This window comes from Corythoichthys intestinalis, chromosome 3, assembly GCF_030265065.1.
Source record: "Corythoichthys intestinalis isolate RoL2023-P3 chromosome 3, ASM3026506v1, whole genome shotgun sequence".
Classification (NCBI taxonomy): domain Eukaryota; kingdom Metazoa; phylum Chordata; class Actinopteri; order Syngnathiformes; family Syngnathidae; genus Corythoichthys; species Corythoichthys intestinalis.
The window spans coordinates 65,565,892-65,590,077 of NC_080397.1; the positions used below are offsets into that span (position 1 = coordinate 65,565,892).

General features: G+C 41.1%; 1 protein-coding gene and 1 pseudogene across 5 annotated transcripts in view; one reads left to right on the plus strand and one right to left on the minus strand.

The window, feature by feature from the left end:
- The window catches only part of LOC130913367 (mitochondrial import receptor subunit TOM70-like), a 122,169-nt gene extending 101,290 nt beyond the window's left edge, over positions 1-20,879 (plus strand). For 2 of the 5 annotated variants that reach the window (XM_057831932.1, XM_057831933.1), the window contains exons 13-14: positions 7,460-7,595; positions 13,865-14,058. In XM_057831932.1, coding sequence (XP_057687915.1) covers positions 7,460-7,595; positions 13,865-14,020 — 292 coding nt within the window. In that variant the 3' untranslated portion in view covers positions 14,021-14,058. Of the gene's footprint in view, positions 1-7,459; positions 7,596-8,924; positions 10,808-13,864; positions 14,059-20,701 lie in introns of those variants that run through there. The other 3 variants (XM_057831935.1, XM_057831934.1, XM_057831937.1) reach the window with 3 other exon arrangements.
- Positions 20,880-21,244: 365 nt separating this feature from the next.
- LOC130913549 (uncharacterized protein K02A2.6-like) lies at positions 21,245-23,957 on the minus strand (annotated as a pseudogene).
- Positions 23,958-24,186: the final 229 nt, after the last annotated feature.

The following is a 24,186-nucleotide window of genomic DNA, read 5'->3' on the forward strand; positions in this document are numbered from 1 at the left end:
GTCTACACTGGGCAGCCTGATGATGCCGTCCACAGCGCCAGCAGCTGTTGTTAGCCTTTACCCATGTGGTCTTCTGCTCCTTGGTGAGCTGCTTGAAGTTCAAACACTGATCGAGGAAGTGTAGTGCGTTGTTACAGTAGGGGCAATAAGCTCTGGGTTTCTCTGCGGCTTCTGGAGGAACTTCAACTTCGGTAGAGCTTGACTGTAAGAGCATGTCTTGAGAAGATCCATACAGTGTGGTTGCTGTCCTTCTAGTTGTTCTCTTCTCCTTCTCGCGTTCTTCTATCTTGTCGAGCCTTTCCCCACCTTCCTGAATCATCAGCTCGTGCTCAAGCCACTCAGCAAAGTCCATCAAGGTTTGGACGCCGTCTCTCCGTGAATAGAGGTACCGACGAAAAGTAGCGCGGAGATCTTGGGGGAGCTTCTTCAGCAGCCTCGCTACATGAGACCCGCACTGCAGCTCCACTCGGCCTTCCTCACCCAGTTGCTCTATCATTCCAACGAGGGCTCGGACGCGTAGTGCAAACCTTCTGAATCCCACCGTATCACCCGCTTTGATGCTGGGCTCCTCCATCAGCTCTGAGATGCGCTGCAGTGATAGTTGGTGGGGCTGACCATAGCTCTTATTCAGAGAGGCCATAGTATCAGAGTAGGGATGGGATGAATGGCAGTAAGAATGAGCTATGAGAAGAGCATCTTCAAATTTTAAGTGGTCACACAGTATTTGGTATTTAAATCTCCCAGTAGCGTCATCTGGTAGAATGTTCTCCAGTGCCAGCCTCAACCTGGCAAACTCCCTGGGGTCATCTCGCGTGAACTTGGGGATAGAAGGTTTTGGACCTCTGTAAATCTTCTCCGTACTATGTGGCGAAGTGGACCCTTGTAATGGATGGAAGGGGTCGGCCACAGCATGCAGTTGGTCTGATATATGTCTGAGGGATGTGGTTGACCTTGCCACATTGTCATATTGATGAGCATCAGACGTTACAGAAGGAGCTGGTGACAGACATGCTTCCAGACGTTGCAGCCATTCTCTAAGTTCTTCCATCAGACCTGGAGGATGCGGTGGTGGGACTGGTTGCACCTGTGGGGGCTCCTGGAAGGTTACTGGTGGAGGAGGCAGCGGCCATTCATCATCTTGCGCGTGTCTAACCACTGGAGATGTTGGAGTTGGATGGAGGTGTTGGTGGTGTTCCCTCGCCTGGTATGGTGCTATGGGCTGTGCGGGGGATGGTGGTGGCAGTTGAAGAGGTGCTGGATTTCGGCTGATTGACGTAGACCTCAAGCCTCTACTGTCCATCTGATGCCTCATGTTCCTCATCTCTAGCTGCAGCTTCCGATTTTCTTCTTGGAGGTGTTGTAGCATGTCCATCATGGCAGGGGGGTATGATTGGGATGCATTCACATAAGGTGCTGGATGAGGTGTGCTTGTGTACGCCGGCAATGGAAGAGGTGTGTTTGTATACCCTGACGCTAGGATATATCTGGAAGACAGGTCGGTGGGGTGTGGGGTGAGGGGGGTCATCTCGACGGTTCCCTCTCTCTCTGTTGTCCCACCGTACTCATGTGTCCGAGTGGCACAAGAAGCATCCTGTATAGCTGCTGCTTGCGGTAGGATGTAGCCATCGTAATCACCCATCCATGCTGGTTGACGGATCTGACGTCGTGGGCGCACATCTTCACTTGGGGGAATATTATGAGCCATAATCACTCTGTAATCATCGATATCCGAGCTCGAAGGACCATTTTTTTTGGAGTGTCGAATGATTACTGGCGATCTTGTTTGATAATCACAGAATGTACATCTATTAGAATGTAATATTCGCCTTGTATTCCCCCAAGACTTTAGGGTTAAATGAAGACAGTAGAGGAGTTGCGAATTAGAAGTTTACTTGAATTCCATCCACATTAATACCGACAGATGGGTGTGGTTTTGGTGTTGGACGCACAAAATACTTGGGATAGCACAAGGAATTGTTACTAGTTCGGATGGTATGAGAAGAGCAACCTCCTCTCTTTTCAATAACGTTTCTTAAACCAGGAAGAAAAAAACAACTTCAGTTACTCTACTCTCACAGGACTATAAGGGAATCCTATTCTGCCCTCTGGTGGGCGAGCGAACTAATAACAAAAAGAACTGATCTTCAGAACACCCCCACTACTAGGGATGAGAATCGAAATCCGATTCCAATTCGGAACCGGTTCCTAGTGTTTGGAGGCCTCGACATCACAATCAAAAAGCCTTAACGATCCCTTTAACGATTCCTGAAGACGCATATTGCTCGTGACTTTCTTGTTGTCCAAACGCATCAAACTAGCATGGCGCCAAGAACCGCCCGCTCCAAAGTTTGGCTACACTTCACCAGGAAAGAGGGTGAAAATGAAAGGTTACGATGGTTTAGCACGAGCATTGTAGCCGTAAACATAACAATGACAGCACGTAGGTTCAAACGCTCGAAAGTGTGTCTTCACTTCACGAGGAAAAATTACAACAAAACGTCTTGCAGTCATTGCAAGGTGGAGATAACTGCATCGGGAGGGAATAGACTGCACTGTCCTCACCGAGACAGCTATACAGCTAGCTAAACTCCGAAATGACGATACAGAAGACGTTGGTATAATTTGCTGACTTTATTCAACCATCACTTGAAGAGTGGAACTGAAAATAGAAATGAAACAAATCAATTTCGTCCCCAATAACAAACAGGTTTGCATCAACGTAAATAAGCGATGATTAGCTGCTAATTCAGTAATAACAAAACAGTTAGCATGCGTTCGCTAGCATTAGCACATCGTTCAAACCACTACACAACTGGATTTAAGTGTCCGATCGCGAGTGGAAACACACAACAACACAAAAGATGATGCATACAGGCGTTGCCTCTGTAGATATTTTACAAGCATTAACAAAGAACATAGGGTCGTCGCAGTGCTTCCCTCTCACTAACTCGCTCACTCGCTTGGATGCGGCATTTCTTCTTCTTCGTGTGTAAGCGCGCTCTTCTTCAGGTGAGCGCGTTCTTCTTCGCGTGAGGACGCGCAAGGGCGCCCCCACTTGAGCGTGAAAGCACCATAAAAACTAAAAGGCATGCATTTCAATATACTGGTAAATAATACACTTTAACAGGGGTCCCCAAACTACGGCCCGTCCCGACATTTGGTCCGGCCCCCTGAACAATACCAGAGAGCTTTTTTTTTTTTTTTTTTTTCTAATAGTGTTATTTATTTTCTGGCCTTTTTCTGTGAAGAACTCAGAGAGGGTTATTTGGTTATTTGATTAATAGTGTTATTATTATTAAGTATTATTATATTATTATTTGTTTAATTTACTTTTGTTCCGTGAAATATCCAGAAAGGGTTATTTGATTGTGGCTTTCTGAAAAACAACAATTTTTTACATTTAGGCACTCCTGTAATCGTCACACTTTTTCTGTTACAAACTACTAGTTGGTTCATCTCAAGTGTGATCCTTGACTCACACGGAAACAAGCAAGTTTCTACAATATAGTTAAAATTAGATGCATAATACTTTTGGAAACATGATTTACTTTGAAAGACCGGATATCTATTTCCTGCTTGGTGCGTGCTAAACAGCAGAGCTTGATCCGGCTGCAGGTTGGCTGACAGGGTACCTGTGGGTTATTAAAAGTATTAAAAAGGCATTGAATTTAGTTTTCCATTATTAAAGGTATTAAAAGTATTAAATTAGCTGTCGTAAGTCTGGAATTTTTCCACCGTGGTTTTAATTTTCAAGAACATCTCAGTGCAACTTAAATTATATCCGTGACGAAGTTTTTTTTAATTTATTTATTTTAATCCATAACGAAGATGACGCATAGAATTTGTATGATGCAATGCACCTCGTGCGTGCGCGCCGTTATCATCATTAGCATCAACATCACAACAGCAGGCAATCGCGCAGTACCAGGCCCGAACTGGGACAGTTCCCGGTGGGCCGGCCTGACGTTTGGGCCGGTCGTAATATACATTTTTAACTAAGCTTTCAGTTAAACTATTTACTAACGGCATCACGCAACCCTGCTTTGCGCGATAAATTGTGGCCCTTCTAGCATTCCGTAGTTTGAAATTCGATACCCCGCAACAGGCTCCCTCTCATTCTCCAATGCCGCCAGCTCTGCCTCTGGGAAAGAGTATCATGATATCATCCTGTTGACTTGATTCTGGCAAAACCTAATTTTGGGTTTTAATGGCCGAAATGGGGCACGTTGAGGCAGCATGATGAGCGTGAACCCGTCTGGCTGTTGGCGCGACCCATTATCGTTGTTTTTGAGCATGTTTGGATAAAAGTATAGCGATAAACCGTAAATGAACATGCAGAATGAAATAATTTTAATGAGAGCACCACTAAAACTTCCACCATGGAGGCTCCAGGCACTATTTTTGGGCACAAAGACGGAGGATTGGGGTGAAGTCCACGTTCTCGGGCAAAACATAAGTTGGGCATTTTAACCCAAAACACAAACCAAAAAAAAAAATGAATATGATGAAAAGCTTCAGTTTTGTACACACTTGCCACATGTGTAATTCAAAACACCTGCAAAAGGTTCCTCATTCTTTAAAAAGTCAGTCTAATATGAGATAAAATTATAGCCCGTACCCCAAAAATAAAATGGTAACTTCACACAGAACCTGCGCTTGAGCCCTTGATCTCAGAACTGTCAGTAGACATGCTCTTCCTCTGTACCTCCCTTTTTACAAGTTATTTGGGGGGAAATTCATATTTGATTCATCTTTTCAAGTGTAAAGGAAAACTCTTTTCTTGTTTCTAATGAGGCTTAAATTTGACGAACTCCTGTGCCAATAGGTGTATTTAAAAATTGAAATATATAATTTATGTATTTTAAAAAATTGCAAGTTTACTATTGACAGCATGCGATTAGTCACAATTTTAAAAAAATTAATCGCTTGACAGCACGATTATTATTACAATATTTTAATAAGGTAGGTCTTGACATAAAGAGGGCCGTTCTTTGGCACGAAACTTTTTGTTTTAATTGTATCTTCAATAAATGTGCATTCTTTTGTCAAACACACTTAGTAATTGAGGTTAAATTTGATGTTCAGTGCGTTATTTTTTTAATATGATTCAATATTATCTAAATAATGGGTGCGAGAAAAGTATTAATTTTCAGTTGAAATGGCATTAAAAAAGGTCTTAAAAGTCTTGAATTTAGATTTATCAATCCTGGGGGGACCCTGGACTGACCAGAAAATAGAGCTTGTACGTATTAGTTTTGACGGACCGGAGAGGCGGAGCCGGACAGATCATGTGGACCGCCTCGTATTGACTATAACACAAACGTATTTGTTGCGTCATTCGGTACAGAACTTAACGTAGCGCGGCGGACTCTGTGTTTCGGGGTTAAATTTCAGGTGAATGGGCAAATTTTTATTTTATTTTATTTTTTTAATTTTGCCATGCGCTTGCGTGTCACTAGTTAACCCTTCGTGTGCCAGTGCTGACACGTGTGTCATAGGTTGTCGACCCCTGGTGTAAAGGGAAGAATGAGTGGGGCCATGTATCGAGAGATTTTGAGTGAAAATCTCCTTCCGTCAGCATGGGCGTTGAAGATGAGATGTGGCTGGGTCTTTCAGCATGACAATGATCCAAGGGCGTAGGTTTGCATAGGGACAGTAGGGACATATCACGACCAACTTTTCAGGATACTTAAATTGTACCCACCAACTTTTACGCAACCTTATTTGCATTATATAGTGACTTCAATTACATAGGTAATTTAAATTGTCTTCCCATGTTGTAAGGACAGAATTAACCCTACCATTATCACGTGAATTACTATACTTTCAATATGTTCAGACTTACATTGACCCCTCTTCACTTACTGAATGTGCTAGTCCAGTTTTCCCCCCTCAAATGCAAATTTGATTGGCTGATGACTTGACCCCCCCCCCCTACTTTCACACACGTGTTCACAGCCGGTGTTCTGTCAAATTTTTCACCCTGATACTATTTTGCTCCAGAAGCTTTTGTGGTGGTGAATAAGCACTCTTTTACATCCAAAGGTGCTAAAGAAACAACAGATTATTAATTAGATTATTGTTTTTTCCAGCGATGCCGAGAAGCTGTAATAGCTGTAGTAGTAGCAAGTACCTCTACCGATTTCACCAATGAGACGTCGCAAAAATAATCACATGACTCCATGATACTAATCAGACGCAAGCTTGCCGTTCTAGCTTCACGCCAGCCTGCTCAATCATGTGGTCTTTTGATATTGAGCGCTGCTCTCAGCATGACTCGAAAGTGCGGATTTCAACCTCTATCTCAGTTTTTATTTGGCACTGATTGACCGGTGCCGGGATTGGCGATGGGGTGGCGTAGGGCTGGTCACCAACGGGCTTACACTCACAAGGGATTCACACGATTACTGGGTTTTAGTTCATAGAGCTGATTTGTGTGCTGACACTCTATCCCTATAGCTTATAGACTCCCCCACCCTTGTCCCCCTCTTTCCCTGGTCAACAGGCCCCCCACATGGTGTCAACCGGAAATACATCTAGCTGACGATAGCACCAATGTATTAGTAATTGGTCTAGATGTTCAATGTATTTCTTGTTGTAGTTTGTGTTTTTCTTTCTTTTCTCGTGTTTCTTTTCTTCTGTTCCCCCATGACCCCTTCCTGTTCGCTGCTTTGTCATAATAAACGAGGTATGTATTGTTGAATGATCAGGACGGGAGCATGTCAGACTCTCAATGTGAAACATTAAAACTGTTCAGACTATCCGGGCACTTAGACTTCTATTCTCCGTGTCAAACAGCTGAACAGGACAGGTTCAAAAAAATAAAAATAAAATAAAATAAAAGCTTCAGGAATCTTTCGCAGGGGTTTTGAGTTAATTCGTTGATTCAGATGATTAGGTTAGTAGCTTCTTTATAGAGTACCTTTTCATGATATGCAAATATTTTGAGATGGGGATTTTTGTTTTTTCTCGACTTTTTTTCCAAAATCATCAATATTGAAACAATAAAAGGCTTGAAGTACTTCAGTTGTGTGTAATGAATCTAAAATATATGAAAGCCTAATGTTTATCAGTACATTGCAGAAAATAATGAACTTTATCACAATATGCTAATTTTTTGTGAAGGACTAGTATATGAAATAACATGAAAGCAATTAGAACAGTAGAAAGGTTGGTGATCTGTTTCCTTTTGAGCTTTGGAACTGGTAATATGTCAAAGTTACAATGTGGTCAATGTAAAAAGTAAATTTTGAGAGCAGATCTATTGTTGGGGATAGCCACTAGTGCACATTCATTTTCAAATGTTAACAGAATACAAATATAACAGCCATAACAGGCATGTTCATCCATAAACTGCCCGAACGGGTTGACTGTCTGATCCTAGCGCTTATAAAATACAAGATGTCTTATGACCCACGTTATGTTGACATGAAATGACTAAGCATAAGTTCCTTTTCAGGAGTAACAAAATCAGAATGCCCACCGAGGATGAAACGGTGAATGTCGTGTGCACTTATTTCATCCCGTTCACCCGTCACACAGAGCGCCAAGAAGCGTACACCCACAGAGAGGTATTCAGGAAAGTACGGCATCAGGTAACTCCTCCGCCATACTGAGGGATGGTTATTCTCCAACCGTCACTGTGTTAAGCTTTGCATCCATTTGTTCAAGCAAGGAAAAAGAAATTCAGAGTTGTAATTTAGAAAAAATAAGAGCCCTTCTGGAAATATATGGCGGAAAACGAAGCTTGCTCCCAAAAATGGATTATATTAAAGTCTTAATTCACCAAACCCCACCAGATATCCTCATTCACTTGAATTGATATCATTAAAATTTTGAGTAAAGGGAAGGCTTCCAAAAATGCTGGTGCAGACCATCTAGATCCATATCTTCTTCTATTAAGTGCTCATTTTATCAGTCCATATTTAGCTCATATTTTTAACCAAACCCTTCTTTCTGGCATCATACCAACCTCTTGGAAAACTGCTACTGTTCTCCTGCTACATAAAAATGGTGACATCTCTGACCTCAATAATTACCGTCCAATATCCAAGCTTCCGTTTTTATATCAAATTCCTGAATCTTTGATTAATTCTCAACTACGTTCTTTTATTGACTCATCTAACATACTTCAGCCGCAACAGTCTATTTTTCGCCCAGGTCACAGTACAATTACAGCTACAGTTTGTCTTAAATAACATTGTCTCCTTTCTTGATAATAACCAGTTCTGTGCTGCTCTTTTCATTGATCTTTCAAAAGCACTTGATACCGTTGATCATAAAATTCTTCTCCATAAACTTCAGACCATTGGTTTAGATGTTAATGCTCTCAAGTGGTTTAAGTCCTACCTTACGGACAGAATACAAACTCTTGCTGCTGACGGTGTTCTATCAAGTCCACTTACTATTAAAAATGGGGTGCCGCAGGTGTCCTTGGACCAATCCTTTTTACGTTATGCATTAATAATATTATTCTTCCTAATCAATGTTGTAATGTCCACTTTTTTTGCTGATGATTGCCGATTTTCCTCCTGGTTCTTCCCCAGCTCGAGCTCTGACTCATTTACAGACTGCTTTTGATTGTTTACAAATATCTCTTCATAACCACAGATTAGTTTTAAATGCTGAAAGAAACAAATACATGGTTTTCTCCACTTCCACCATTACCGACAGTGACCTACCTGGAATCAAATCCCTAAATGGTACCCAAATTTCTCTCACTGATTCATACAAATACTTAGGAATTTGGATTGACAGTAATTTATCATTCAAAACTCATATTCATCATCTAATCCATAAACTTACTTTCAAACTTAGCTTCCTGTATAGAATCAAAGGCTGTCTGTCAACTTCGAACTGAAAAACCATTGTGTTCTCTTTTGTTTCTGTTCTTGATTTTGGGGACATCCTGCACTGTCGTGCAGCTCCATCAACTCTTCATCAATTAAAGCCGGTCTATCACAGTGCACTACGTTTCATCACCAATGACAATTTCTGCACTCATCATTGTACCCTTTATCAAAACGTTGGTTGGTCTTCACTACAGTCAAGAAGCAGGCATGAAAATGGGTCAGGGGTTAAAAAGGTGAGAAAGGTGTGGAGGAAATATGTTCCGGCGTTCTGCCAAAATGTCCGCCGTCGGCAAAACGTCCTACATGTGGCGAATTTGACCATTTTAATTTTTCACATAAGGCTTAATATTCGAGTTAACGGGGGTTTAATTAGTTGAAGGAGTTGATTTTAACCACCATTGACTCGCGCTAGCTTAGCCACTCCGGAGCCCTGAAACTAACAAATAACTGTCAAACTGCACAGAATTTGTTCAAATCATTTCCAACGACTAATTAAACCCCGGCTAACTCAAAGATTAAGCCTAATGTAAAAAATTCTGAACTTCCCCTTTAAAATAAAGACCATTGAATATGGCCATTAAAATGTTGTCTATAAAAGTTTTAGAGCAATAAAACAAACAAAAATGAATAAAATGAACAGGAATCCTTCAAAGTATTTTAGAGCAATAAAACAAACAAAAATGAATAAATTGAACAGGAATTCTTCAAAGGATTTCATATTGGGTCCAAATCATTTTTCGAACAGATCACGTGACTAGAGAACCTTAGAGACAGCCGTTTGCATTGCTTAGCCAAAACTACAGCTGAGGAGGCAAGATGGATATTTAGAATTTCTTTAAACCTAAGCTTTCAAAACCCTCAACAACAACTGAGCTTGAACCGAGGACTGAGCACGAGCAGTATCAAAAAGTCCTGGCTGTCGTGTTACCTGTTGTGCTGTAATTCCAAGTGGTGCTTGAATTGGATGCTTATAGCGGTCGACAGTCTTTCTGAGCCAGCGCAAAGTTCGCAGCGCACGGAGATATTTTTGTTATCTTTACTGGACAAAAATGTGAAGTAATGGCTGTGTTTCCAGTGTGCAAATACAGCCGTTTGTAGTATATCTCCTGCCTATTTCATTGCATCCTGGCGAGGTAGCAAGGCTATGTTGTTTTGGCCGCAAACTCCCAGCGCTCACGCATCATGGTAATACAAGTGACCCTTTTTGTTCCATCCCCGATTAAAAAATGTGACATGTGATGTCACTCCCATGACTACAGTATTCTTCATTCTACACACATTATGGGGCAATAACAAAATAGTAACGCACAGGCATCAAGGAAAGTAATTTTACTCAGATTACTGATTTAGAAAAATGAACGCGTTAGATTGTTTTTTACTGAAAGAAAGTAATCAGATTAGGTACGCATTACGATACCACGTTATTGACAACACTGCTTTTATATTACCGTTAAATACACAAGCTTGACGCTACCTTAACGGGAGCTATTTTTTCACCGGACGCTGCGGCAGTGTTCAACGCAAGCTGCAACGAACGGTGTTCTGTCAAAATTTGCTCCCTTATAAAATTTTGCTCCCAAAGCTTTTGTGGCGCTGAAAAACCCCTCTTTTACATTCAATTGGACTCTCAATGTTATCCAAAGTGCTATCTAAACTAGATACATCATAAACATACATGTGCAACACGAAAATGGCGTAAATGAATACTTAACGACGCGGCAAAGTTGTTAACAGTGAGAGCGCGGCGTGCAGTTACTGTGTGCAGCTAACATGGTAGGATGTGTCTGAGAACTTTTGTACATGTCTTTACATGATCAAACTTAAGCAAATATTCCTTTCTTTAAAGAAAGTTTGTAGTGTTTACTTTGGAATCGCCGCATTCGCGGCCATTTTTAACGTTACGCGCATGCGCAAAACCGCAAGGTAGCAATTTTTGATGGGTTGCAAACGAAAACCATTACTCACTAAATTCAATATGCTGGCAAATGCATTCATCTAAAAACAATTGGGAGTGATACTTTACCTCCTCCAGCGAATGTGAATTTGTGCTTAGTACAAGATCATCTGTCGCAATTAGCGATCTTTGACGCTCTTTTTTTTTTTTTTCCCCTCCCCGCATACAAACTTGTTTCTCTCTCAGCGGCTGTGATTAACTTCAATGAAGTTGCTGTCCTAGCTAAGCCTTGCCTATCATTCGTCTTTGTAAGTTTTTAGTAACTTTGTGTATTGAATTTGAAAGGAAAATGTATGTTTTGTTTTTGACGAACTTTTTCATGAAGCTAAACTGTTGAAGCCACTCACATGTGGAAAAATACGAGTGTACTACGTTTTAAATGTATTCATTTGGTATATTTCAGTTACCACGATTTGAGGGATCAATAAATTGAAGAATTTACGCCTTGCGTTTGGAGTGCTTGCTTTTGGGTTTGCTGGAATAGCGTCACGGACACACGCAGCATCAAACAGGGGAAGCGCTGCCGCGCCAAGCCAATTCTGGCTGCATTTTCGACACATGAAAAATAACGAATACGTACTACTGTATGACGGAAAATTTTAGTGGTTTTGTAACCGCGACGTTTTCATAGCATGGTAATCCGTGAAGGTAACTGGCACATGCCTACAAACGACCCCCCCCCCCCCCTCCTTAAAATTTTTCTCCTCGGATCTACACGATTCACGTAGGTCATCCTTTTTGACTTCAAAACGGCAAATTTCGAGAGATTTTCATGCCTGAAGAAGAAATATCCACATCATGTTATTCATCTATAAGGCTTTTCTATGCAAACGTCCTCACTACCTCACATCTCTCTTGTCATTCAAATCCAGTAAATACAAAACACGATCAACTAATTACTTAACCCTAAGCATTCCACTCACACGCACTAATGTTGGCTTTAGCTATTATGCTACTCTTAAGTGGAACGAATTGCAATCTACTCTTAAACTACAGTCAATCATTCATCTTGCCGATTTGGAATCTCTTTTGTCTGATGTTTTTACTGATTATTGCAACTGTTTTCGTTAGAGTATTTTGTGAATGTTTCTTTGTGCTCAGGCCTCTCTTGTAAAAGAGATATTAATCTCAATGAGACTGCCTGATAAAATAAAGATGAACTTAAATAGAATATAAAAAACACAGACAAGACTGAAAAAGCAGTTTCTGCTTTTGACCCCTCTTTAAAATAAACTAGGGCTGTCAAACGATTCAAAATTTTAATCGCGTTAATTACAGCTTAAAAATTAATTAATTGTAATTCATCGCAATTCAAACCATCTCTAAAATATGCCATATTTTTCTGTAAATTATTGTTGGATTGGAAACATAAGACACAAGATGGATATATACATTCAACATACGGTACATAAGGACTGTATTTGTTTATTATAACAATAAATCAACAAGATGGCATTAACATTATTAACATTCTGTTAAAGCGATCCATGGATAGAAAGACTTGTAGTTCTTAAAAAAAAAATGTTAGTCCAAGATGTAGAAATTTTATATTAAAACCCCTCTTAATGTTTTCGTTTTAATGAAATTTGTAAAATTTTCAATTAAAAAATAAACTAGTAGCCCGCCATTGTTGATGTCAATAATTACTTACACAATGCTTAGGTTGCTGAAACCTATAAAATCAGTCGCACCCAACCGCCAGCAGAGGGCGTTAAAACTCCATAAAACAATTAACAAGTGTGCGTTTCACTGCACCGTTATTTAAATCTGTCAGAGCGGGGCATCTGCGTTAATTGCGTCAAATATTTTAACGTGATTAATTTTAAAAGAACAACGCCCGTTAACGCGATAATTTTGACAGCCCTAAAATAAACTGCTGTATTTTAAGCCAAAGGAACTGTTTTGTTTGATAGAACAATATGTCTATATGCTGCAATAGCAGAATCATGGCGCATTAAGCCCCTTAACTATTTTTAATTTGCTTGTTTTAGTTTCCCTGGACACCCCGTTTACAGATGTGCGCTACTACGTGGTTTTTCACTTATCGCGGCGGGTTCTGGTCCGTATTAACTGCGAAAAACGATGGAATACTGTACACTGTGGTCATGATGAGTCATCCAAAGTCTTTCCAAACAGCTAGTCAAGTCATCAAGTAAAAATTTCTTTTAAAAAAAATATACACTATATTTTTTAATATCGCAATATAATATCGCAATATATCGCAAACCCCCCAAAAATCGCAGCAATAGTTTTTTCCAATATCGTTCAGGCCTACTTTCAAGTCCGTGTTTTCCGCCATATAAAGCATCGTGTTTACGTCACAATACAGTCACTTGAAAGCAAAGCAAAATGTGTTTGAATGCAAAAGTAAGGGCGAAACATTTGCAAGTCAGGCTGCTTTTTCTTTACTTGCAATTCCGCTGTTCGCTGTGGAAGGGGGTTGGGGGGAAATTTTCAGCCATTACCAGTGAATGGGGAATGGGTGTCATGTTACTTTCAGACACTGTTACTTCTTACTTGACAATAAACTGCTAAACTTCTGAGGATTTTTTAACAGTAGTATAATAATTCTAATTCATTCGGATGTATTTGTTTGAATACCCTCTACATGTTAAAAAACATTTTTGAAAAGATCAGTTAACAATTTGCTGTGGATATACATTGATATACATAGATATTCAGAAATACGACAACTAAGCACACCAAGCAATAGTGGTAACAAGAAAAGCACCTCACATGAAATGGCTGGAAAAAAATATGCAAGACTAGTAAATACCACTCTTGGTTCAGAAACAAGCTATCATTCAGGCAACTTTTGCATTCAAACACATTTTGCTTTCATTCAAGTGACTTTTATTTTCTATTGAAAATATATACTTTGATTGAAGGAACCTTTTTTTTTTGGATCGACTAAGACATACACAAATCTACCTACAACTTTATCAAGCAACAGTAGGCTCTCAGAGCTGTGACTGATTCTAATAAAATATAAAAACATATCAAAAGCAAAATAAATTTACCGAACACAACAATTATTTTGTCTGTCTTTTCATTATAGTCATCATGCAAAATACATGGTGTCTCAGCGGTGGTGGTGGCGTATTCTGTCTGGGCTGTCATAACAGGGTTGGCACTCCAATGCCGGCTCCTTCTTGCATTTGCCACAGGTGTACCTGTAGCAGTGAACACAACTGCCGTTTGCAGAGTTCTGTGAGCATTCAACTCTAACTTGACACTTGGCTCTTTTACTGGGACTGGGTGTGAGGGGCTGCTGACGAAGCTTGTTCTCTTTGCGTGACAAAAGTCACTTGAATGAAAGCAAAATGTTTGAATGCAAAAGTTGCCTCAAAATAAAGACCGCCAAAGAAATTGTTGTATTTGTTTTGCTTTTGATATGTTTTTATATTTTATTAAAATCAATCACAGCTTTGAAAGCCTACTGTTGGTTGATAAATGTGTTGGTAGATTTGTTTATTTCTTTGTCAGTCCCCCCAAAAAAGTTCCTTCAATCAAAGTATATATTTTCAATCAAAAGCAAAAGTCACTTGAGCGAAAGCAAAATGTGTTTGAATGCAAAAGGTAAGGGCGAAACCTTCTAGAGTCAGGCTGCTTTGTATGGAGTTTTATTTATGTCACAATTCTGAGGCCACCGCTGCTTTGTCTTTGCTCGTAAATTGAGCCATTAGCAGAGGAGGGGGTTGGGCGAAAACTTTCTTGAGTAGGCTGCTTTCTCTTTACCTGCTGATGTTTCAAGCCCTACCCCTTACCCCTACTCCTTATTGCTTCGTTTGAAGGGCCAAGGGGTGGGCCAGGAGGTGGGCCAAGGGGTAGAAATGAGATGGGCTTGGGGGAGGATCTCCTTATAAGGCTGTCCCAAAATGGGACACCCTTGGGGATGATCCTAGGTTGTCCCAAAATGGGACACCCATGGTAATTCTAGTGATAAAGACAATCACAGGCCTCTGTCATCTTTTGAAGTGGGAGAACTGGCACAATTGGTGGCTGACTAAATACTTTTTTGCCCCACTGTATATCATGCAAAGGTTGCTGCACAACCAATAGGATTAAACACCTCTGGCTTCATGGAACATAAGTGCCAAGTGCATAGCTGAGTAACGCGCATTTGACACACTGCGCCGGTCCTCGTCCTCTAACCAGTAAGAACCAAGTACCGTATTTTTCGGACTATACAGTACGTCGCACCTGAGTATAAGTTGCACCAGCCAAAAAATGCACAATGAAAAGGAAAAAAACATATAAGTCGCACCAGAGTATAAGTGGCACTTTGGGGGAAAATTTATTTGATAGAATCCAGCACCAAGAACAGACATGTCACAACAGACTGAATAGGTGTAAGGTATGCTAACATTACATGACGCAAGAAGATAGATCGGGCCGAAAAAATCCAGCCCGACCCAACTGGCCCGCGGGTTTTAAAGCCCGACGCGGCCCGAGCCCGATCATTTACCTTGATTTGCTTGCCCGAGCCCGAAAAAACACAACATTTTATGTTTTATTTGTAGGCACGAGCCCCAAAAAAACAAAATTTTATGTTGTATTTGTGAGGACTCAGGAGGAGGAGGAAATGCAGGTATGCGATGCGTGGTTGCGTTTTGTGTGATCACGTTTGTGATGATGCCGGTGCTTATATGTATAATGATAACAAATTAAAGCCTGTCATTTGTAACGAATTATCCCAGTTAAACAAAACTAAGACGGATATTCAATAAACATTTATATATTTTCTATTTGCGTGTCTGTTCTAACAGGCGGATAGTGGATTTGACATTTTAATCTCGAGTTGAGCAGAAAAAAATTGTAAAAGTTTTTTCAATGTTTAAATAGTCTACATATTTTTATGATCATAAATGCATTTACACAACTATAAAACGCTGGAAAAGTTATATTTCTCGTATGAGAGCGCCACATTTGTTTACATTCAGCGAAGCCAACAGTTTTCCGTATAGCATTTTCAACAATCAATTTGAATCCTTTCCATATCCCACTCCTACCACAGTTGTTTGCTTTTCAATTCCCCTGTCTTTAGTTTGTTTTTCACTCCTATAGCTGCTCCATATCGAAAAGGAAATACCAGGATGCTCGCGGAGGGCGCCACGGCGCGGGAGGGGAAGATTGAAAAGAGAGCGAGCCCACTGTGTTCATGTGCGCAGGCATGCACAGCGCCTTCCCTGTTTTATCCAAATTATTTTATTTAACATCTATACATCGTTTCAGTATAAATATATGAATATATATTTATTTTTAAAAAGTTAGCGAGAGAGAAGTCGGCCCAACCCGACCGTAAATAATCACAAATAAGTCGCTCCAGAGTATAAGACGCACCCTCTGCCAAACTATGAAAGAAACTGCGACTTATAATCCGAAAAATACGGTAAGTAAAACTATAAATTACTTATGTCTTCTGCTGCCCCGTTAACCTACCCCGGTTGAAGCGGTAGATGATGGATGGATGGATGGATGGATGGATGGATGGATGGAATAATACGAGAATAAGTAGTAATATTACATCGGGCTAATGTAGCTACAGTGCCTTGCAAAAGTATTCGGCCCCCTTGAACCTTGCAACCTTTCGCCACATTTCAGGCTTCAAACATAAAGATATAAAATTTTATTTTTTTGTCAATCAACAAGTGGGACACAATCGTGAAGTGGAACAAAATTTATTGGATAATTGAAACTTTTTAAAGAAAAAACTGAAAAGTGGGGCGTGCAATATTATTCGGCCCTCTTGCGTTAATACTTTGTAGCGCCACCTTTTGCTCCAATTACAGCTGCAAGTTGCTTGGGGTATGTTTCTATCAGTTTTCCACAGAGAGAGACTGACATTCTTGCCCATTCTTCCTTGCAAAACAGCTCGAGCTCAGTGAGGTTGGATGGAGAGTGTTTGTGAACAGCAGTCTTCAGCTCTTTCCACAGATTCTCGATTGGATTCAGGTCTGGACTTTGACTTGGCCATTCTAACACCTGGATACGTTTATTTTTGAACCATTCCATTGTAGATTATGCTTTATGTTTTGGATCATTGTCCTGTTGGAAGATAAGTCTCAGTCTCAGGTCTTGTGCAGATACCAACAGGTTTTCTTCCAGAATGTTCCTGTATTTGGCTGCATCCATCTTCCCGTCAATTTTAACCATCTTCCATCTCCCTGCTGAAGAAAACGGGCCCAAACCATGATGCTGCCACCACCATGTTTGACAGTGGGGATGGTGTGTTCAGGGTGATGAGCTGTGTTGCTTTTACGCCAAACATATCGTTTTGCGTTGTGGCCAAAAAGTTCAATTTTGGTTTCATCTGACCAGAGCACCTTCTTCCACATGTTTGGTGTGTCTCCCAGGTGGCTTGTGGCAAACTTTAAACGAGACTTTTTATGGATATCTTTGAGAAATGGCTTTCTTCTTGCCACTCTTCCATAAAGGCCAGATTTGTGCAGTGTACGACTGATTGTTGTCCTATGGACAGACTCTCCCACCTCAGCTGTAGATCTCTGCAGTTCACCCAGAGTGATCATGGGCCTCTTGGCTGCATCTCTGATCAGTTTTCTCCTTGTGTGAGAAGAAAGTTTGGAAGGACGGCCGGGTCTTGGTAGATTTGCAGTGGTCTGATGCTCCTTCCATTTCAATATGATGGCTTGCACAGTGCTCCTTGAGATGTTTAAAGCTTGGGAAATCTTTTTGTATCCAAATCCGGCTTTAAACTTCTCCACAACAGTATTTCGGACCTGCCTGGTGTGTTCCTTGGTTTTCATAATGCTCTCTGCACTTTAAACAGAACCCTGAGACTATCACAGAGCAGGTGCATTTATACGGAGACTTGATTAAACACAGGTGGATTCTGTTTATCATCATCGGTCATTTAGGACAAAATTTGATCATTCAGAGATCTTCACTGAACTTATGGAGTGAGTTTGCTGCACTGAAAGTAAAGGGGCCGAATAATATTGCACGCCCCACTTTTCAGTTTTTTATTTGTTAAAAAAGTTCAAATTATCCAATAAATGTTGTTCCACTTCAAGATTGTGTCCCACTTGTTGTTGATTCTTGACAAAAAAATTAAATTTCATATCTTTATGTTTGAAGCCTGAAATGTGGCAAAAGGTTGCAAGATTCAAGGGGGCCGAATACTTTTGCAAGGCACTGTATATAAGCAGCTACTGTACGTAGCGCGTTGCCGCCTCCGTTAAAATCAACAGTAGTAAAAGCATCTTTTGTTTTAGAATCTGTCGTGTTGCTTGTTTAGAAAGAAGCAGCCATATGAAGCATTCCATTCCTTTTTAATGTAAGCACATAACAGTAAGCACATAGCATCACGTCACATAGCATCCTAGCCGGATGCTCTCATCTCTTCGTCTCCGCATTATACGTACACACGCCTACAGCGCCATTCACTGGCCTAACTAGTATTGTTACAACATAAACATTGCATGTGTCTGTAAACACAACAGTATTGGTTTTACAAATAGGGGAACCTTATTATTTTGCCTCATCTACATCAAATTATAATCAATAGACAAACTTACAGTGGGGGCAAATAAGTATTTAGTCAACCACTAATTGTGCAAGTTCTCCCACTTGAAAATATTGGAGAGGCCTGTAATTGTCAACATGGGTAAACCGTCAACCAAGAGAGACAGAATGTGGGGAGAAAATAACACAGAAAAACACATTGTTTGATTTTTAGAGAATTTATTTGCAAATCATGGTGGAAAATGAGTATTTGGTCAACACCAAAAGTTCATCTCAATACTTTGTTATGTACCCTCTGTTGGAAATAACGGAGGCCAAATGTTTTCTGTAACTCTTCACAAGCTTTTCACACACTGTTGCTGGTATTTTGGTCCATTCCTCCACGCAGATCTGATCTAGAGCAGTGATGTTTTGGGGCTGTCGTTGGGCAACACGGACTTTCAACTCCCTCTACAGATTTTCTAAGGGGTTGAGATCTGGAGACTGGCTAGGCCACTCCAGGACCTTGAAATGCTTCTTACGAAGCCACTCCTTTTGTTGCCCTGGGTGTATGTTTGGGATCATTGTCATGCTGAAAGACCCAGCGACGTCTCATCTTCAATGCCCTTGCTGATGGAAGGAGATTTTCACTCAAAATCTCTCGATACATGGCCCCATTCATTATTTCCTTTCCACAGATTAGTCATCCTGGTCCCTTTGCAGAAAAACAGCCCCAAAGCGTGATGTTTCCACCCCCATGCTTCACAGTGGGTATGGTGTTCTTCGGATGCAATTCAGTATTCTTTCTCCTCCAAACACGAGAACTTGTGTTTCGACCAAAAAGTTCTATTTTGGTTTCATCTGACCATAACACATTCTCCCAGTCCTCTTCTGGATCATCCAAATGCTCACTCGCGAACTGCAGACGGGCCTGGACCTGTACTTTCTTCAGGAGGGGGACACATCTGGCAGTGCAGGATTTGAGTCCCTGGCGGCACATTGCGTTACTGACAGTAGCCTTTGTTACTGTGGTCCCAGCTCACTGTAGGTCATTCACTAGGTCCCCCCGTGTGGTTCTGGGATTTTTGCTCACCATTCTTGTTCTCATTTTGACGCCACGGGGTGAGATCTTTCATGGAGCCCCAGATCGAGGGAGATGATAAGTGGTCTTGTATGTCTTCTATTTTCTAATAATTGCTCCCACAGTTGATTTCTTTACACCAAGCATTTTACCTATTGCAGATTGTCTTCCCAGCCTGGTGCAGGTCTACAATTTTGTCTCTGGTGTCCTTCGACAGCTCTTTGGTCTTGGCCATAGTGGAGTTTGGAGTGTGACTGACTGATGGTGGACAGGTGTCTTTTATAATGACTTAAAACAGGTGCCATTAATACAGGTAGTGAGTGGAGCCTCGTTAGACCTCGTTAGAAGTTCGACCTCTTTGACAGCCATAAATCTTGCTTGTTTGTAGGTGACTAAATACTTATTTTCCACTCTGTTTGATTTTTTAAAGAATTTATTTTCAAATGAATGTGATTTTCTGGTTTTTTTTCCACATTCTGTCTCTCATGGTTGAGGTTTACCCATCTTGACAAATACAGGCCTCTCTAATCTTTTCAAGGAGGAGAACTTGCACAATTGGTGGTTGACTAAATACTTATTTGCCCCACTGTATACTAATGCTTGGTCGTAGCTCCCAGCTAAGGTGCATGTATGGCAAAAGAATATGTGTAAATGTTTTCTCCGTGAGTTTTTGGAACACCTTTGTGAAAGTGCATTCTTGTGGAAAGAATCCTCATCACATTTAAGTTCACAGACTGATATTTATATACAAAAATAGCCCAATGAGAAGTTCATATAATTTTAAAAAATCATCGAGAAGTAAAAGAACTTTAATATAGACTGTGCAATTTTTTTTCCCTGCCTTTTTTTTTTTTTGGACCCCGCCTCTTAAAGGAATCGGAGTTGTTTGGAACCGGAATCGAAACGTGGAATCAGAATCGGAACCGTTCAATTCCAAAGGACGCACAACCCTATTCAATACGTACCGATATCGGTTCCAAATTGAAAATTAAAACCACGAAACCAAATGTGTAATGTCCGTGTTTGTAATAAGGGGGCTTGATTGATGGATAATAAACCTGTATGTGAGAAGCAGCTAACTTAAAAAAATAAATAAAAATTAGTAAATATTGAATTACCCTTTTTTTTCCTTTTTTTTTTGTGGTCAGCATGTACACTTTGACATGTAAATCCAAGGCCTGCGCTGTTTGAATAAGAGAAAAACCTTTGCTATCAGGCTGACCCAAACGCCTCCTTTTTATTGCTCATGCATGACTAAAATCTCTAGTACAGTTCTATTCTCGTTTTTTTTTGTTTCTAATTTTAAAATCATTCCCTGAGCCTATCTTTTTTCTCTCTCTCATTTGACAGACTGGCAGATAGGGTGTCGTTTTAAGAATGGAAACATTTCAAGACAGCCACTTCGATTTTGACTGACAAATTCCTCTGATATTCTTCGATACATATGGTGACCAGAGTAAATAGAACTGAAATCTGAATAAAGTTATGATTCCTGGAAAGAGATGTGGTTTTCAGTGGAATGTACTTGATATAAAATGTTTTTTAAATACTTTGTGAAACAACTAGTGTGATGGTTCAAATTACTAAATAGTGTACTTTACTGTTATGTCGCTCCTTTTATGTCTAAATGTAAACACTTTTACATTGACACCGAGCTACGCAGACACAGCTGGCTGGTTCACACTTCTTCATTTATTATCTTTTGTTTCTTCTACTTACAATACTCAACATGGAGAACTGATACCATCTTGTGGTAAAATCGTGAATAACATGCACATACATAACATTTCCTTCCCACCAAGATACATTGTCCATAACATTAACCTTTTTTTTTTTTTTTTTTTTTTTAACAGTTGTACTCTTACAAATTGCAACCAACTTTTTAACTAACGCTTACTCGTCACTATAACGAGCAGGTGGTTTTGTAATCCTCACAGGATAGCGTCTATCTGTCTCTACTATCTTGGTTGGTTCCTTATGTGGTGTTTTAGGTGGATCTGTGATCTTGGGAACTTGATCCGCATCGTCTTGATGGTGAGATGAGTTAGTGGTAGCTGTGATTGAACTATCACTTGATGAAGAACTCACAGGAATGTTCACTGTGGTCTGTGATGGTACTGATGTGGAACGAGTCAGCATCTGGTCCACATGGCGTTTCCAGGTTCCATGAGGCTCCACATTTACTTTGTACGACACTGGTCCCGTTTTTTTCATCACCACACCTTGTGTCCACTTCTCTTCCCCCTTCCTATAATCACGCACAAGGACTGGCTCTCCAACATCAAACTGCCTGTCCTTTGAGTGTTGTAGACGTCGTTGCTGTTGGTCATCCTGTGATAGGTGCACTGCTTGAGCAACATCAGGTTTCAAACAGTCCAAACGAGAACGCAACTTCCGTCCAATGAACAAAATAGCAGGTGTTTCTTTTGTTGTTGCGTGGGGGGTGTTTCTATATGTCAACAGAAACGCATCAAGCCGCTGTTGTACAGGTTTGGTTCCTCTGGAAGACTTTAAAGCCTGCTTGAACGTCTGCAGGAAACGCTCTGCCAAACCATTACTGGCAGGATGGTATGGTGCTGAACGGATATGTTTGACACCATTTGCCTTCAAAAATGTGCTAAATTCTTCCGAACAGAATTGAGGTCCATTGTCACTAACAAGAATATGTGGAATACCATAGCGACTAAAAAGTCCTCTTAGCACTTGTATTGTCTTACTCGATGTGATACTTTCCATGATGTGTACCTCAGGCCATTTTGAATGTGCATCAACCACAACAAGATACATATGACCTTCAAATGGACCTGCAAAGTCCACATGTATCCTTTCCCAAGGGCTTGACGGCCACATCCAAGGGTGTAATGGCGCCAATGCAGGGTCTTTTTGCACACGCTGACATGTGTGGCAGGACTTCACTTGATGTTCAATTTGAGAGTCAATGCCAGGCCACCACACATAGCTGCGAGCTAGACTTTTCATCCTCACGACACCTGGATGTGCTGCATGTAGCTCTTCCAGGACATGGGGACGCAATTTTGGTGGTACAATAACTCTCACACCCCACATTAGACATCCTTGTTGAATTGTGAGTTCATGTCGGCGCAGGATATAAGGAGACAGCTCTTCGTCTGCATCCTTAGCGGCAGGAAAACGACCAGTTGCCACCATTTCCATGACTCTGGACAAGGTTGAATCAGTCATGGTGCTATGCTTGATCTTGCTGTTACTGAAAGGTAGAGTATCCAGTTGAGATGCATAGAACACTTCCACTGCGCCTGCTTTCTCAATAGTAGCATGAGGAAGCGGGAGTCTTGACAGTCCATCAGCATTAGCATGTAATTCACCTTTCCTGTACTGAATGGTGTAATTATGTGCTGAAAGGAGGAGTGCCCAACGCTGCATTCTCGCCGCTGCCATAGATGGTGTGCTTTTCTCTGGACTCAGGATGGTTGTTAGCGGGCGATGATCAGTGAGCAGCGTGAACTTGTTCCCATAAAGGTACTGATGGAATTTGCGTACTCCAAACACAATTGCTAACGCCTCCCTCTCAATTTGAGCATCATTTCTTTCAGCTTTACTCAGAGTTCGCGATGCATAGGCGATGGACTTTTCATCACCGTTAGGCATTACGTGCGACTCCATATGGTGAAGCATCACAAGCTAAACGGAGGGGTAGCTCAGGATTGTAGTGTGTCAATACCTCCTGAGATACTAGGAGCTGTTTAGCTTTCTGGAAAGCTGCCTCGCAGTCAGATGTCCACTGCCATTTTTTCTCTTTATTTAGCAGCTGGTTCAGTGGTTGTAGAACAGTAGCGAGGTCCGGAATGAAACGTCCGTAGTAATTCAGCATCCCTAAAAAGGAACGTAGCTGACTGACATCACTTGGTGCTGGTGCTTCCACAATGGCTCGTACTTTCTCAGGTGATTTGTGGAGCCCAGCTGCGTCGATGATATGACCCAAATATTCCACCGACTTTTGGAAAAACAAGCACTTTTCTTTCTTGAGATGCAAGCCATATTCCTTTAGCCTGCCCAGCACAGCATCCAGGGTTTTGAGATGTGTCTGTTTGTCAGGACCACTGATTAGGATGTCATCCAAATAACAATGTGTAAATGACATTCCAAGAAGTACTTGGTCCATAGCCTTCTGAAATAAGGCAGGAGCTGATGCTACTCCAAAAGGTAACCTGTTGAACTGGAATAGTCCTTTTTGTGTTGATATTGTCAGCAATTTCTTTGAGTTCTCTTCAACTTCCATTTGTAGATAGGCATTTGATAAATCCAGCTTGCTGAAGTGTTGACCTCCTGCTAGAGATGCAAACAGATCTTCGATGCGTGGAATTGGGTACTTATCCACACATAGTGCCGGGTTGAGGGTGACTTTGAAGTCCCCGCACAATCTCACTGTATCATCATCCCTTTTAACGACAGGTACCACGGGCGTAGCCCAGTCACTGTGTGCCACCGGTGAGATGACCCCTAACTCCGTCAGGCGTTTCAACTCCAGCTCCACACGTGGTCGAAGAGCATAGGGCACGTTACGTGGCGGGCAAAACTTGGGCACACTGTCAGATTTGAGGGTCAACTTGGCCTTAACACCTTTCATTGTGCCCAGCTTAGTTGAGAGAACAGCCGAGTGTCTTTCTAACACTGTCTCCAAACTGTCATCTTGTCGTTGCTCAATTGCATGGACAGTCTTGAAATCTTTCCAGTTCAGTTTAATGACTTTCAGCCATTCCCTACCAAATAAAGGGGGGGCATTGACCTTTACCACGTACAAGGGCAAAACAGCACGCTGTTTGTTTAACTCCACTTGCACTTTAATCACCCCTTCT